Genomic DNA, 18,030 nt, shown 5'->3' with positions numbered 1-18,030 from the left:
ATGAATCATTTGTAAAATTTAAAGATTTCAAAGACTGATTCATGTACTACTGAGGTGATCTAGTCTTATATAGCAGTGCTTATCAAACAATGTTTTCATTAGATCACAAAGTTTAAAAATTAAGTCCTTTTAAAATGATAAAAGAAAGCATGTCTTTCTTCTCCCATTTGAGTAAAGCAAAAAAGAAAATTTAAGAATGAAAAACTACCTTTAGAATATTTTTAAATTTCTCAAGTTAATGGATAAAAGAGCATTTAATTTTTATTTAATTTTTATTTATTAAAAGACTTCACATTCAGAACATAAAGGTTTTAAATTTGATTTGTAAGTTTTGATGAAATAATTACAATGTTGCAAATTAAAATAATGAAAATAGAATAAGCATGTTATTCTAGTTAATAATTATTTTACATAATAATTATTGCCCTAAACTGAAAATTTTTCTAACTGTGAGTTGCTAGCTAATTTGGAGAACTTTCACCTCTCGATGACTTCATAAGTATCTAATTCAAGTAAATATGGCAAATGAAAAAAGCACAATATGATGATATCAAAGTAATTAAAAATATGAATTACATTTTCTAAAACTGAAACCTAAATCTTTGAGTTTAATTTACTGAATAAGACTCAAAGAATAGCTTTTTCATAGAAAAAACTGAGTTATATCTATTTAAGTGAAATATATGGTTATTCACAAAATTCTAGTATATGAACCACCTGCCCATGGATAATTAGGACTCAACTACACAGTAAAATGTCACCCACTTACCAAACTAACCACTCATTCTCAAATTCCACCCAGCTACTCATCCATTTCCTTTTCTATATCCTCTCATCTAACTACCAATTACTTATTCTTTGAAGTCGATATATATGTGTAGGTATATTTACCTAAGTCTATTTTATTTTACACAGCACTGAGATCAGTAATTACCCATCAAGGAATCTGGACTAGAGTGAGTACTGAGAAGCAGATATGTGTGCATATGTGTAATCTCACAGCCAAGACAACATGAGATGATGAGAAAACCATGGCCAAAATATAGTGCTAACATGTAAACTTAAAAACTGACTGATGCAGAAAGAAATATCCATGAGATGGCATGCCCAAATTATTTCTAAAGTTATTTGACAGATTTATTTGTTTCCTCCCTCATGGCTCAGTGATAAAAAATCTGCCTGCCAATGCAGGAGACATGGGTTTGACCCCTGGGTTGGGAAGATTCCCTGGAGAAGGAAATGGCAACTCCAGTATTCTTGCCTGGGAAATCCCATAGACAGAGGAGCCTGGCAGGCTACAGTCCATGGGGTCACAAAGAGTTGGACATGACTTAGCAACTGAAGAACACAGGGCTAGATACTGTCAAGGGATATACAGATACCTGTCAGCAAGTTCACTTCTCCAGTAACTGCAAACTTAGCTGAAGGGAAAAAAACTGTACTGAAAATAGGTCACACTCAAAGAATGTTTAAAAAGCAATTAATTAGCTGCCATGGTATGGGAATTAAGCAGAACTTAAAGGATGAGTGTGATTTTAATTAACCAGAGAGATAAGAAAGGCCATCACAGGAGGTCATACGCTATCCCCTAGTTTCCATGACACTAAACTTTCATAGAGACCTTCATGTGTTTATAAGCATTTTCTCTGAATCAAATGCTAGGCTATTCTTTTTTTTTTTTTTTTTTTGAAGGCATGAGCTTTTGTCACTTTATTGTTAATCAATGAATGTTATCCAAAATTATAGATGTAATGTAACTTAATTGTACAACACAAAATTATGCTCATGGGAAAAGCCTGTTGGAATTTACCAAATACTCATTAATATATTTTTACATTGCTATATGAACATGTGCTTCTCAACTGCTAATAATAAAAGTTATAATTGGTTTAATGAAAACCCATATTGCAAATAGTTGTTCCTGTTTAGAAAAATTCACACAGCTTTAAAAATGGATTAAATCCATTTTAATCCTAATCTACAAATAGATTATAAACAGCAAATATAACTGGTAATTTTTCAACACTGATATCAAACTGAAGTAGGAATGGTATTGTATTGTTTTCATTACTGTATCATGTTCTTCTCCTAGAAGGGGACGACAGAGGATGAGATGGTTAGATGGCATCACCGACTCGATGGACATGAGTTTGAGTAAGCTCCGGGAGTTGGTGATGGACAGGGAAGCCTGGCATGCTGCAGTCCATAGGGTCGCAGAGTCGGACACGACTGAGTGACTGAACTGATGATGACTGATGATCTTGTTCTTGGTATGTCCTTTTGTATTAAGCTTCAAGGAATTCCATCTCACAGCTTTTTAATTACCACTACCTTATATTAAAGATTATAAGCTTTCTTACCTAAAAAGTTTAATTTCATTTAGATTACAGAAGCTAAAATTTTCCTATATTTAACTCCCTTCAGAAATTCTCTGCTCAATATGAACTCATTACTTGTATTACCATTTGCTCACCCTATTTATCTCCTCTGAGATATTTTCAGAGAGGCCAATCTGATTATTTGAAGTTCTGTAACACTGATCATCTCTAACACTCACTGTTTTAATTATATGCCAGCTTGAACTATTTTTAATTGGTTATTATGTATATGTCATACCTTTCCTGTAAGGTTCTATTCTCCTGGAAAGCAGAAATCATACTTTAGCTTTCTTCTATATCTCTCTTAATACACAGAAGCCACATGCATAAGAGCTGTAGTGTAACTGTTCACTCCTTATGGAAAAGGATGAGGCTAATAATGTCAACTATCAAACACTGCTGAATGTCAGTTCATGGAGCCATGCTATGCTATCACGTCAGTCATGTCCAATTCTTTGCGACCCTATGGCAGGCTCCTCTGTCCATGGGATTCTCCAGGCAAGAATGGGTTGCCATTTCTTCCTCCAGGCAATCTTCTCAACCCAGGGATCAAACTCATGCCTCTGATGTCTCCTGCATTGGCAGGTGGGTTCTTTACCACTAGCGCCAACTGGAGCTAGCAGGTCACGGAAGCAGGTATTCTCAAAGATTCTCTGGTTTCCTCTCTTTCTATGAATGTCTTAAGTTAAGAGCTCTAATTTTACTCTAGAAACTTCCCAACTGGGCTTACTTACAACCTCCTCTCCTATGCTGTTGTCAAAGTCATCTTCCTAAAACACAAATCTGATTTTATCACCCCAATGCTCAAAGTCTTTTAATAGTTTCTCATTGCTCTAGGGGAACCGAACTCCTCAGTATCTCTTTCAATAGCCCTGATACCTAATTGCCTTTTCATCCTCCTTGCCTCTGCATATGCTGTTTCCTTGTCTGAGATTTCCAACTGCCTCCTCCGTACCCTAGTCAAATTAAAGTACTACCTCATTTGTGAACAAGACTTTCCACAGTGACTTAAAAGGCTTTCTCCTCTGGAATCCCAAAGCACATTGTGTATGATTTCATCATACCTACTACTCTTTTGTCTTCCATCTCTGCGTTCCTAGCACCTAGAAGAATGCTTTTCACTTAGGAGTGCTGAATCAAAGGAAATGGCAGGAAAGAGAAAGGATCTTAGATGGTGGTTTAAAAACAGGTCATTGGTTATGTTAGAAGTTGGGCAAGAAGGTGAAAAAGACCAGAAATACAAGGAATGAAGGATGGAATTGGTAGAAAGGAAATATTTAAAATACTTAAAACATCTGGCAAAGAAAATAAAAAGAAATGGATATAAGATAGAAAACGTCAAAGATAAAGAAAGGCTGCTCCTTTTCAAAACCTAAGTAGCTGCGCAAGTTAGATGGCAAAAGAAAGCAAATTGAGAGGACAAACAGGAAGATCTAAAAAGAGAGTACGTCTAGGAATCATATCCTACATGACAAGGACAGGGAAGACTGAAAGAAAGGCTGAAATGAGACTGGAAGGATACAGGACAGCCACGGAGACACAGAACAGAGAATTTCAGGCATCATAATTTTCATTCTTTCAGTTTCCCAAGCTTAGAAATCTTAAAAAAAAAAATTTCTTTTGGCACATTCCTTCTCTCCAACTGCTTTTAATCCATCACCAACTCTGATCATTTCATTTCTTCTTGTTAAATATCTTTCAGATCAGTTCTTACTGTCTTGGCACGTCACTGTTCTTTAATAAACCTCCATCATCTCTTAACTGAATTACTGCAGAGCTCCTTAGAGGTTTCTAATTCTAGTGCCTCTACCATCAAATATAACAAGAAAGCACATCCTGCCCACTCTCAGACATTTCTCTGTGAAGCTTTCTCCCACCTCCTCCCCACCAGATTTAATCACCCCCTTGCCCATGCTACCAAACAGAGGCTGGCCAACTGTGGCCTGCTGGTCAAATCGGGCCCCTTCCTATTTTTTGTGAACAGTTTTACTGGAACACAGCCACTCCTATTTTGACTGCATACTGTCTATGGCTGCTTTCATGGTATTAACAGCAGAAATGAATGGTGCCAAAAAGACCATGTAACCCACAAAGCCTAAAGTTATTTTTTATGTTATTTCATTTATAATACAATATTTATTATATTAGTTATTTTTCTCTTCATAGAAAAATTTGACAACCTCTGGACTATACCATTATATTTGCATTTTACTTTAATTATTACTTTATCATATTGATAAAAGTTGGTAACAGGCACGTACTGAGACAGGCACTGTTCTGAGCAATTAGGTATATTATGTCATTTATTTTTTACAACATTGCTAAAGGGACAGATATTATTACTATTTCCATTTTACAGATGAGGAAACTGAGGCTTATTATTCTAGACCCCATGCTTTCAACTACAACACAAATGACTACTCTATTCTTCTTGAGCTTATTAAGAAAAAAGATCATGCCTAAATCAGTTTTGTATTCCCAGAGACTCACACAATGTCAGACACAGTAGGTACTCCATAATTGTTTGCTAAGTTAATCTCACTAAAATAACCACTTTTACTCTGCCTTCTCCCTGATGTGCAATGACTCCACATTGCTCACTGCATCGCGTCTAAACTCCTCTGACTGGCATTAAGTATGACCATAATCTGGGACAACTGCACCTAGCAAAGTTCAGAAAGGTCAATAATGATCAACTTCTGCTGTTTCAGAACTGGCTGCTCTTCCTTCGGACGCCGTGTGACTCTAAGTTAGCACGTGAAATAAACTAAGCTGCCGATAAAACTCACCTGCCATCACGGGACCTGTGGAGGCTGCCGTGGTAGCTGCTCACTTTGCTGTGGACACTTCCTGCTTTGCTCCTCTGGTCATCCACCATGGCCAGCTGTGTTGAAGAAGCGTGTGTGGATGTCCCTTGAGTGGAAGTTCCTCTTGATTTCCTTATGATAGGAGTATTTGGATCCCTCAGGAGGGACTGAGCAAAATCAGGTACCTGTCGGCTCTCATTCACTATCCTAGATAACAAAATACTAAGTGTAAGATAACAACCCTACAGACCAAAAACAATACTTTGACAGACTGATGTTATTCTTCACAAAAAAAGCTCTCCAACCAATGTCTTTAGGAGAGATGTAAGGTAACACTGTTGACAGAAGAGAGACTAAAACAAAAATCTGTGTCAATCTGTCCCCTAAACTGGTATGATGGAAAGAGGTTCATATTAGAATAAGGAAATCAGGATTTTAGTTCCAACTCTATCAATAAGTATGTGATCTTAGGCAAGTCACTATCCCCTTTTCTTAATTTTCCTCATCTATAAAATGAAGGCATACAATTTCATCATTTTTTAAGTCCCTTTTGGCTAAAGAAATTTATCATTCTCAAGGACACTGAAATATTGCAAAGGTACTACTATCAAGTAAAAATATTATTTTCTTGCATGGTTTATAGAAGTAGTGGAGGCCTCATCATGGCATAGACTCATTTTTTTAATTTGTAAGCGTAGCTGTTTTTAGGTTACAAGTTGATTTTATGACAGAAGCTGTTGTCTAGTGCTTGAATAAACACAAATGACCGTAACTAGAACAAAATGTATGAAAAATTAATTTAACCAAACATACAATGAAGTCCCAGACATAATAAAGACTTAGGAAAAAAAGAATTAAGGGAATGAATTATGTCCAGAGCTAAAGTTTTCAACTGCTATGAAAAGGCTAAAAGCAGATAGGTGTTTATGTTGATGAGCAAAATGGTAATTAAAGAGCCAATTAAATAGGTGCTAAGGTCAGTGTATCAGTTTGGGTAAATAAGTGACTATAAGAATCATAAAGTTAAAATTAAAAAAAAAAGAATCATAAAGTTAAAATTAGATAATATTACTAAAAAAACATGTTTTGACATGTGAAGATTAGATCATAAATTGACAAAGTGCACATATTCTAAGTTTTCAAATTAGAAAAGAATCACTGCTGTTATTGCTATTGTTATTTTTAGTGCTGGGGTAGAAGGACTCAAAGAAGACTAGTATTTGCTGAGTACCTGCATAGTGCCAGGTGTTTTACATATATTCTCTACTAATCTTTCTCAATAATGTTTTTATTATGGAGATTAACTCCTAAACAGACATTTCCATGGGGTAGATGTCCATCAAGAGTAAATATTGTGGTTCCCATTTTATAGATGAAGAAACTGAGGTCACAAGCGATTAAAGAACTTTTTAAAAGTCATACAGCAAAACAACAGCTGGGGATCAAACTTAAGTTTAAATGTTTCAAAGTGAATCATAAAGTAATGATAAAACATAATGTTTACATATATCCTGAAAGTATCAAAAACTAGATAGAAGAAAGAACAACTCAAACACAGTTATTACAACATTTATTCTTCTGTCATCAATGGCCCTGTGCACATGTACATACATCCAAATTTGCTCTGGATTGCTGAACTTATTTTCTAAACTTATTTTTAAAAATTGGTTCAAACTGACTTCTGGTCATTCCAAAACTTCAATCTACCTTCAAATGTTGAAGGTCTGTCTCCTCATTTTACAAATAAGAAAATGGGGGTCCAGAAAAATGAAGTGATGTGACCCAGATAACTCCAAAACAAGATTTCTAAAAATATTTCAACCAGTGTCAAAATTATTAGCATAAGCAATCTTAAATGTGGCTTCCCTGAGAGAAAGAACACTAATTTGATTGGCATAGTTTTAGAAGCCAGTCTTTCGACAGCACGGTGTAATAGAGGGGTGAACAGCAAAGACTGGAGGCTAGAATCAGGCTGCTCGGGTTTGAATCTCAGTTCTGTCACTCACCAGCTATTGAACCATGGTTCTGTGTTCTGATCTGTAAAATGACAATCTTCCTTACAAGGTTGTCTAGAGGACTGAATGATTTAATGCTTAGAACAGTGCTTGGAGTATTAAGTGAGCTCAATTGATTGGAAACCATTATTATTATTATGGTTACTCTCTAGTCATATCTCAAAGGCTCAGCCAGACAAATGCTAGAAATGACTGTAGGCTGCTCACACTCTGGAGGAGCGAGACTCTAGCCCAGAGCACAGTCCCAGCTGGGAGGGTCACAGTGACTTTGCTGAATCAGGGAAGTAGGTGGTCCATGGTTCCAGAAAACCAAATGGAAGGGTTTGGGGAGGTCTAACCAGTTTCAAAAGGATTCTGGCCCAGCCAGGATCCCCCAAATAACTGGAATGAGTCCCCAAAAGGGCAGCATTGGTTTAGTTTAGCCCCATCTGGAGTTTCTAACACAACAGAATTGCTGTGTGACAGAATGGCCTGTGTGTGACCCAGAGGTGACCAGGAATGCTAATTCAAACCTTCTCCTTAGAATTATGTTTTACTGTGATTAAAATACTTTTAAAAATTTCAAAGAATACACAGATAAATCTCCCAAGTAAAGCTGTTCCAAAGAAATCAAGGACTTGGTCTGTTTTGTTTGCTATTAAACCTGTGGCATCACCAAATAGTTGATGGCACACAGTAACCACACTCATTAATGTCTTTCTCAAAGGATGAATTTCCAGAAAATATATTTTTGTCATTGTTGAATTAACCTTTCCCCTTCTTTCCTTCTCTGCCCAATGAAATTGCATTTAAAGGAGAAATGCATTGTCTGATATCACTAGCAGTAGTCTCAATATGGTAATAAGGAATGTATATTCTAAAATTGTGATTTTTATAGATTTCAATCTAATCTGTGTAACAGAAGCTGCTAATTACTGATAATTGAGAAAACACAAGATTCTGATAATGTGGTAATTTAAGACGTATTTTAAAAGTACATTAACCCATACAAAACACAATAACATTTTACATATAATCTTAAGACTTTTATAGAAATTAATTTTCCCAAAATTTATTTTCCATGTAACTTAAGTTAAATAAAATCATAAGAATATGGATTCCACTAACAGAATTTGTGACAATTCAAATACAGTATAAATATTAGCTTTACACTTAGTAAAAAGTTTGAAGTCATATCTGTTCCTTTGTGAATACTGCAGGGTCTTATTTTGTTCTATTAATTAAGGGGTCAAAAAGTGAAAGATTCCTCAAATATGCCCAAATCTTATATTATCATGACTCTCTAATATGCAATTTGGCCAACTATGAATTAAAATAACATCTTTAACATATTTCATTTTATCTGCTAATATCATTTTACTATTTTGGCTTTAATGTGTATGACTTAGAATAAAATAACATGCTATCCCTTTAAATAACTTATGGTGTAACTTGGAAGAACAATGGACAATTGGAAATGGAAGTCTAATACTGCGTAACTTTAGCCAAGGCACTGAACCTCTCTGTGCATCAGTTTTCATATCTTTAACACAGAGATGATAATACTTGTCATCACAGAAATGTCAAAAAGATCAAATAAGAATATACATATATAAGCATTCGTTTTTAATTTTAAGAAGATTATAATTTGGAGTTTTTTTAAAAAAAGATTGGCTTTCCCTCAAATATTCTGAATTAGTACGGAACAGGCCTTAAGCCTGTTCTACTTGGCTATGTTTTCTAAGTTTTTGTTTTTTTTTTTTTTTCATTTATTTTTATTAGTTGGAGGCTAATTACTTCACAACATTGCAGTGGGTTTTGTCATACATTGACATGAATCAGCCATGGAGTTACATGTATTCCCCATCCCGAATGAGTTAAGTTTTTAGGTTTAAGATTTAATCATACCTGGTGGCAACTGAGATTATAATCTTGTTGGAATATTTCCTCCAAATCCAAATTGTTTCAACACAGGAAACACACACACACACAAAATTATGTAAATGTGAAGCCTGTGAACACCATGATAATTTACTTCAACTTACTCTTTTTTCCTACGACCGTGGAAAAAACTGGCCCATTCAAAGCAAGTCTTTTTGCTTCCAACCCAAAAAACGGAAGGAATACCAACTATGAGAGCCATCAGGTATTTCATCAGAAAGAGAATCAGATCTGGACGACTCATTTGAGTAACCTACAAGAAGGGAAAGAAGAGTATCTTAAATATATAAATAGAAATTTCTATTAAAGACCACTGTAAAATCTTTTCAAATAAATAGTAAAATAATTATACAAGTCTGATGTTTGCACTTACACAGTCCTATGATTTTCTCATTATATGGAAAAGATATACTGCTGAAAATTTGACAATGACTATATATACTATAGCCTGAGTTGTATAATTTTCTTACTAGCCCATATTAGATATTGTCTAAAGGAAAAGATTACTAATATAGAAAATAAACCATGAATAGGAATAGAGGCTCAAATAATACCTATATTCTTCTTGGTCAATTCTGCTCATCCTATCATTGGTTATCACAATATACAATTAGGAAAGTGTTAATCATTTCCCCCATTTTATTAGCTTCTGTTCTTTTATTTAATATGCTCCTCCTTTCATGTCTGCTTTGCTGGCTGTTTTCAAGCTTCCTCTTTAACCTATGAGTTATTTATAATACATTTTTTTAGTTTCTATTCAGGTGAATTTTTTTTAAAGATTTCTTTTTATTATTGATTACAAGTTAAATTGTTATAGTCACAGAATGTAGTCTACTTGATTCTGGTTACCTTATATTTTGGAAACTTCTTTTGTGATTTAGGACATAGTCCATTTTTTTAAAGTACTTGTGTGCTCAGAATTAATGCTTACTCTCTATTTGTTAGGTACAAAACTTTCTATATGTATTAGACCAACTTTATTAGTTGTGTTGTTCAAATCTTCTAATATAGGCATTCTCAAAGACATTGTAAGTCTGGTTCCATACCACCACAATAAACAAATACCACAATAATGCGAGTCATGGGGATTATTTTGTTTCCCAGGACATGTAAAACTTATGTTTAGATTATAATGTAGAATGTAGTATCTACTCGTAAGAGTCTAAAAAACAATGCTCATATCTAAATTTAAAAATATTTTATTGCTAAAAAATGTTAGCCATCACTTGAGTCTTCGAGTCATACTCTTTTTGTTGTGGAGGGTCTTGCCTCGATGTTGAAGGCTGCTGACTGATCAGGGTGGTTTCTATAGGATAGGATGACTGTGGCAATTTCTTAAAACAAGATAATAATGAAGTATGCTGCATCCATTGACTCTTCCTTTTATGAGAAATTTCTCTGTAGCATGAATTACTGTTTGGTAACATTTTACCCAAAGTAGAACGTCTTTCAAAACTGAAGTCAATCCTCTCAAACCCTGCTTCTGTTTTATCAACTAAGCTTATGTAATATTCTAAATCCTCTGTTGTCATCTCATCAATCCTCACAGCATCTTCACCAGGAGTAGATTCCATGTCAAGAAATCATTTTCTTAATGCTCACCCATGACAAGCAACTCCTCATCCATTAAAGTTTTACCATGGGATTGAAGCAATTTAGTCACATCTTCTGGTTCCACTTCTAATTCTAGTTCTCTTGCTATGTTTCTACCTCATTGGGTGTTATTTCCTCCACCAAAGTCTTAAAGCCCCGCAATGCACCATGAGGGTTGGAATCAACTTCTTTCAAACTCCTGCTAATATTTATATTTTGACCTCTTCCCTTGAATCATGAATATTCTCAATGGCATTTAGAATGGTCTATCCTTTCCAGGTTTTCATTTAACTACCCAAATCCATCAGAGGAATCACTATGGTAGATATAGCCTAAAAACATATTTCTTATGGGACTTCTCTGGCAGTCCAGTGGATAGAATTTGGCACTTTCACTGAGGTGACCCAGGTTCAATCCCTGGTCAGGAAATTAAGATCCTGCAAGCTGTGAGGTGTACCACTCCCAAAATATATTTCTTTTTTTTCCAAAATATATTTCTTAAATAATAAAGCCTTGAAAGTTGAAATTACTCCTGGATCTATGGGCTGAAGAATGGATGTTGAGAAGGTAGGCATTAAACAACATTAATCTTGTACATCTCCATCACAGTGCTTGGGTGACCAAATGCATTGTCAATAAGCAGTAATATTTTCAAAGGAATCTCTTTTTTCTGAGCAGTAGATCTCAATAGTGGGCTTCCACTATTTAGTAAACCATGTTGTAACCAGATGTGCTGTCCCCCATGCTTTGTTGTTCCATTTACAGAGGACAGGAAGAGAAGATTTAGCATAATTCAGAATGGCAAATGAGCATTTTGTTGCTGTTCAGCTGCCAAGTCATATCCTACTCGTTTGAAACCCCATGGACTGCAGCCCACCACGTTCGTCTGTCCACTGACTTTCCCAGGCAAGAATACTGGAGTGGGTTGCCATTTCCTTCTCCATGGGATTTTCCCAACTCAGGGATCAAACCCACGTCTCCTGCATTGGCAGGTAGATTGTTTACCACTGAGCCACCAGACCAGCTACATTAGCCCCTAACAAGAGAGTCATCCTGCCCTGTGAAGCTCTCAAGCCAGGCACTGACCTCTCCTCTCTAGCTATGAAAGTCCTGGTGGCTTCTTCTTCCAATAGAAGCCTGTTCTGTCTACACTGAAAATCTGTTGTTTAGAACAGCCACCTTCATGAACGATCTTCTGGATAAATTGCTACAGCTTCTACACCAGCACTTGCTGCTCTGCCATGAACTCTGATGCTACAGAGATGACTTCCTTAAACTTCACGAAATAGACCCCTGCCAGCTTCAAACCTTTCTTCTGCGGCTTCCTCACCTCTCTCAGCCCTCACAGAATTAGAGTTAGGGCCTTGTCTTAGATTAGGCTTGGGCTTAAGGGAACGCCATGGCTGGCTATCTATGCAGATCCCAAAACCTTCTCCATATCAGCAATAAGGCTGTTTTGTTTTCTTATCATTCATGAATTCACCGGAGTATCATTTTCAATTTACTTTAAAAACCTTCCCTTTGGACTCACAACTTGGCTTTTGGGCTCAAAAGGCCTAACTTTTGGCCTGTTTCAACTTTCAACATGCCTTTCTCACTAAGCTTAATCATTTCTAGCTTTTGATTTAACATGAGAGGAATGCAACTCCTTTCACTTGAACCCTTAGCAGCCACTGTAAGTTTATCTGATTTTAATATCAAGGTCACTGGTTTCAATATCATTGTGCCTAAGTGAATAGGGAGGCCCATGGAGAGCCTTTTATATGTAAACCCACCCCCCAAAATTGTGTGACTTGCTTTATTGTGATATTTGCTTTATTGTAGTGGTCTGGAACCAAACCTGCAATATCTCAGAGATATGTCTCTTATGCAAGTGTTACCAAAATGTGACACAGGGATATGAAGTGAGCAAATGCTGTTGGAAAAAAAGGCACCAACAGATTTGCTCAACACAGGGTTGCCATGAACCTTCAATTTGTAAAAACTGTGCTGTCTGCAAAATAAGAGTCCGAAATGCAGTATCTGGATGCAATCTCAAAAATGACAGAATGATATATTCGTTTGCAAGGCAAACCATTCAATATCACAGTAATTCAAGTCTATGCCCTGACCAGTAATGCTGAAGAACCTGAAGTTGAACGGTTCTAGGAAGACCTACAAGACCTTCTAGAACTAACACCCAAAAAAGATATCCTTTTCATTATAGGGGACTGGAATGCAAAAGTAGGAAGTCAAGAAACACCTGGAGTAACAGGCAAATTTGGCCCTGGAGTGCAGAATGAAGCAGAGCAAAGGCTAACAGAGTTTTGCATGAGAATGCACTGGTCATAGCAAACACCCTCGTCCAACTATACAAGAGAAGACTCTACACATGGACATCACCAGATGATCAATACTGAAATCAGTTTGATTATATTCTTTGTAACCAAAGATGGAGAAGCTCTATACAGTCAGCAAAAACAAGACTGGGAGCTGACTGTGGCTCAGATCATGAACTCCTTATTGCAAAATTCAGACTTAAATTGAAGAAAGTAGGGAAAACCACTAGACCATTCAGGTATGACCTAAATCAAGTCCCTTATGATTATACAGTGGAAGTGACAAATAGATTCAAGGGATTAGATCTGATAGACAGCATGCCTGATGAACTATGGATGGAGGTTCGTGACACTGTACAGGAGACAGGGATTGAGACCATCCCCAAGAAAAAGAAATGCAAAAAAGCAAAATGGTTGCCTGAAGAGGTCTTACAAATAGCTGTGAAAAGAAGAGACACGAAAAGCAAAGGAGAAAAGCAAAGATATACCCATTTGAATGCAGAGTTCCAAAGAATAGCAAGGAGAGATAAGAAAGCCTTCCTCAGTGATCACTGCAAAGAAATAGAGGAAAACAAAGGACTAGAAAACACTAGAGATCTCTTCAAGAAAATTAAAGATAATAAGGGAACACTTCATGAAAAGATGAGGTCAATAAAGGACAGAAATGGTATGGACCTAACAGAAGCAGAAGATATTAAGAAGAGGTGGCAAGAATACAGAGAAGAACTTTACAAAAAAGATCTTCGACAACTCAGATAATCACGATGGTATGATCACTCACCTAGAGCCAGACATGCTGGAATGCGAAGTCAAATGAGCCTTAGGAAGCATCACTACTAACAAAGCTAGTGGAGGTGATGGAATTCCAGTTGAGCTATTTCAAATCCTAAAAGATGATGCTGTGAAAGTGCTGTACTCAATATGCCAGCAACTTTGGAAAACTCAGCAGTGGCCATAGGGCTGGAAAAGGTCAGTTTTCATTCCAATCCCAAAGAAAGGCAATGCCAAAGAATGCTCAAACTACCGCACAAGTGCACCATCTCCCACGCTAGTAAAGTAATGCTCAAAATTCTCCAAGCCAGGCTTCAACAATACTTGAACTGAGAACTCCCAGATCCTCAAGCTGGATTTAGAAAAGGTAGAGGAGCCAGAGATCAAATTGCCAACATCTGATGGATCATCAAAAAAGCAAGAGAGTTCCAGAAAACATCCATTTCTGCTTTATTGACTATGCCAAAGCCTTTGTGTGGATCATAAACTCTGGAAAATTCTTAAAGAGATGGGAATACCAGATCACCTGACCTGCCTCTTGAGAAATCTGTATGCAGGTCAAGAAGCAACAGTTAGAACTGGACATGGAACAACAGACTGGTTCCAAATAGGAAAAGGAGTATGTCAAGGCTGTATATTGTCACCCTGCTTATTTAACTTATATGCAGAGTACATCATTAGAAACGCTGGGCTGGATGAAGCACAAGCTGGAATCAAGTTTGCCAGGAGAAATATCAGTCACCTCAGATATGCAGATGACACCAACTTTATGGCAGAAAGTAAAGAACCAAAGAGCCTCTTGATGAAAGCAAAACAGGAGAGTGAAAAAGTTGGCTCAAAACTCAACATTCAGAAAATTAAGATCACGGCATCTGGTCCTATCACTTCATTACAAATAGATGGGGAAACAGTGGAAACAGCAACAGACTTTAGTTTGGGGGGCTCCAAAATCACTGCGGATGGTGACTGCGGCCATGAAATTAAACACACTTACTCCTTGGAAGAAAAGTTATGACCAACCAAGACAGCAGATTAAAAAGCAGAGCCATTACTTTGCCAACAAAGGTCCGTCTAGTCAAGGCTATGGTTTTTCCAGTAGTCATGTATGGATGTGAGAGTTGGACTATAAAGAAAGCTAAGCATTGAAGAATTGATGCTTTTGAAATGTGGTGTTGGAGAAGACTCTTGAGAGTCCCTTGGACAACAAGGAGATCCAACCAATCCATGCTAAAGGAAATCAGTCCTGAATATTCATTGGAAGGATTGATGCCGAAGCTGAAACTCGAATACTTCGGCTACCTGATGCAAAGAACTGATTCATTGGAAGAGACCCTGATGCTGGGAAGGATTGGGGGCAGGAGGAGATGGGGACGACAGAGGATGAGATGGTTGGATGGCATCACCGACTCAATGGACATGAGTTTGAGTAAACTCTGGGAGTTGGTGATGGACAGGGAGGCCTGGCATGCTGCAGTCCATGGGGTCGCAGAGTCGGACACGACTGAGTGACTGAACTGTAGTGTCTGCAAAGCACAATAAAGGGAAGTGCAATAAAACAAGGTATATGTGTTTTCATGACTAATTTTCTGTTTACCTGTTTTTTAAGGATATGTATTTATTTGGCTACATCGAGTCTTAGCTGTGGTGTGTGGGCTTGGTTGCCCTGTGGCACGTGGAATCTTAGTTCCCTGAACAAGGATTAAACCCATGTCCCTTGCACTGCAAGGCGATTCCTAACCACTGGACTGCCAGGTAAGTCCCTACCTATCTGTTTTAATAGAGATATGCTAAACTATGAACTCATCAGTTTTTCTTCTAATCCTGTCATTTTTCACTTTTAAGTCTATGTTAGGTGTTATATAAATGCTCTAGCTGCCCAATATACTTTAGTGTTCACTTTGAACAGTATTTTACCTGACTTTAATATTGCTACACCAGTTTTTTCCTTCATCATACCATCATATTTTTCAAGTGCATCTTTTCCTATTTACCAGTGTATTTCTTTCAAGCCTGTTTGTGTTATACTACTGTTTTTAAACAATATATAGTTTCCTCCTACTAAAGTATAAACTCAGTGAGGAGTGTTTGTCCTCAGTGGTATTATTCCCAGAGCCTAGATCAGTGTCTGGCACAGAGCAGGTGCTCAATAAATACATACATACATTTACAGTATATACTTATACTTGGCTTTATGAGAAAAAGTTATAGTTAAAAGTATTCAGCACTTCCATCTTCTTGAACAAGACTATGCTCCAAGCACACTTTAGCTACCTAATACTCCTTGTTATTATTTTCAAGAGACTCAGAATAACCTTTACAAAAATAATTGGTCTTGTTATTATCATTGTTAAGTGACTTTGCCAAAAAGTACACCCTCATCCTATCTTGGGGTTCTCTTTTCTTTCTGCTAACGGATGCTCTTTAGAAATTCTTATAGATAGGGTATGCTAGAGATAAATTATTTCAGTCTTTGCCCCATAATGTCTTTCTCTTGTCCTCACTCTTCAGTGGTGCTTTAGATGGATAAAGTTATCATCACTCAGCATTTTAAAGCTATTAGTTCATTATCTTCTAGCTGTTATTGTTGCTGTTGAGAAGCCTGCACAGCTGATAATCTTTTGGAGATTTCTTCTCTCTGGTAGCTGTTAAATGTCTCTATCCTTCTGTCTTTAGTTGCAGAGAATGTTTCTCCCTGTGATTGGTTTTTACTTGTCCTGCTTGGTATGCAGAGTGTACTTTTAATGTGAGGTTTCAAGTTTTCAGTTCTGAAAAATTCAGGATGTAGTTCTTTAGTTACCACTTCTTAGTCATTCTTACAGCCCCTTGTTCTAGAACTCCCATCAGATGTATACTGAAGTTTCTCAACCTATTTTTAATATCTCTTAATGGCATAATTAGATAATTTTGAGTATTTTATGTCTCTGTTATGCATTCTGAGTGATCTAACGAGTTAGAACAATTTTCCACTTCACTAGTTCTCTCTCTAATCATGTCTACTTTAGAATTCATTCCATCTATTGACTTAATCCCTATACCTACATTTCTAGGCAAATTGGCTTTTATGTTTGTCTATTCTTATTTCCGGAGAAGGCAATGGCACCCCACTCCAGTACTCTTGCCTGGAAAATCCCATGGACAGAGGAGCCTGGTAGGCTGCAGTCCATGGGGTCGCTAAGAGTTGGGCCTGACTGAGAGACTTCACTTTCACTTTTCACTCTCATGCATTGGAGAAGGAAATGGCAACCCACTCCAGTATTCTTGCCTGGAGAATCCCAGGGACATAGGAGCCTAGAGGGCTGCCTCTAGGGGTTGCACAGAGTCGGACACGACTTGGCGGTAGCAGCAGCATTCTTATTTCACGTCTGCTAATTTATTATAAGTTCTTATTCTTTTAAAGTGCTTTTTATTATTTATCTATTTAAGAATCCTAAACATACATATTTTTAAAATAAGTCTTTAGAAAATTATTACTTTCTATTTATTACTTTTATTACATTTGGGAGTGAATCCATCTCCTGACTGTTGATTTTACTGAATGACTTTTTAGGTTTAGCTTTTTTCTTTAATTACGCTTTGGAATTTCTGTTTACAGATCTTGAGTAAGACAGTTTTCTCTCTCTCTTGTTCTCTCTCCCTCACTCCCCCTACTTATCTGCCATGTTTCACTCATTTTTGTCTCTACCAGTACCCATGGGGCCCTGGACTTCCCTGATGGCTCAGACGGTAAAGTGTCTGCCTACAATGTGGGAGACCCGGGTTTCATCCCTGGGTCGGGAAGATCCTCTGGAGAAGGAAATGGCAATCCACTCCAGTACTCTTGCCTGGAAAATCCCAGGGATGGAGGATCCTGGTGGGCTACAGTCCATGGGGTCGCAGAGTTGGACAAGACTGAGTGACTTCACTTTACTTTACTTTATGGGGCCCTAGTTAAAAACCAGGTCTAATATTATGACTGCACACTCCAGACATTATCAGCTACCATAGACTCAGCTACTGAGTCATTACAGTTTGGCCCTCTCACATCTCTAGATAAATATTTTAAGTATTTTTAATGCTAAATGCAGCTTCAGGAAAGAGTTGGTTGCACCTTTTATATAAACTTTCTTTTAGGAGCAGGAGAGTCCCATTTCCAACTCCCACTTTTAACTGGTAAGCCTAGTTCTAGTCCTCTGACTCCCAAGTTAACACTTTTACTTCTGTATACCCATAGAAAGTGAAAGCCCTAGCC

At 37.1% G+C, this 18,030-nt stretch overlaps 1 protein-coding gene across 3 annotated transcripts in view; it reads right to left on the bottom strand.

Annotated features, from left to right (window-relative positions):
- The window catches only part of FZD3 (frizzled class receptor 3), a 102,227-nt gene that overhangs the window by 11,657 nt on the left and 72,540 nt on the right, over window positions 1-18,030 (bottom strand). For all 3 annotated transcript variants that reach the window (XM_043486986.1, XM_043486987.1, XM_043486988.1), the window contains exons 5-6: window positions 9,225-9,373; window positions 5,168-5,392 (exon numbers count right to left, since the gene is read on the bottom strand). In XM_043486986.1, coding sequence (XP_043342921.1) covers window positions 5,168-5,392; window positions 9,225-9,373 — 374 coding nt within the window. The remainder of the gene's footprint in view (window positions 1-5,167; window positions 5,393-9,224; window positions 9,374-18,030) is intronic.

The sequence above is a fragment of the Cervus canadensis genome, chromosome 14 (assembly GCF_019320065.1).
Source record: "Cervus canadensis isolate Bull #8, Minnesota chromosome 14, ASM1932006v1, whole genome shotgun sequence".
Taxonomy (NCBI): domain Eukaryota; kingdom Metazoa; phylum Chordata; class Mammalia; order Artiodactyla; family Cervidae; genus Cervus; species Cervus canadensis.
This window is presented reverse-complemented; position numbering and strand designations above follow the sequence as displayed.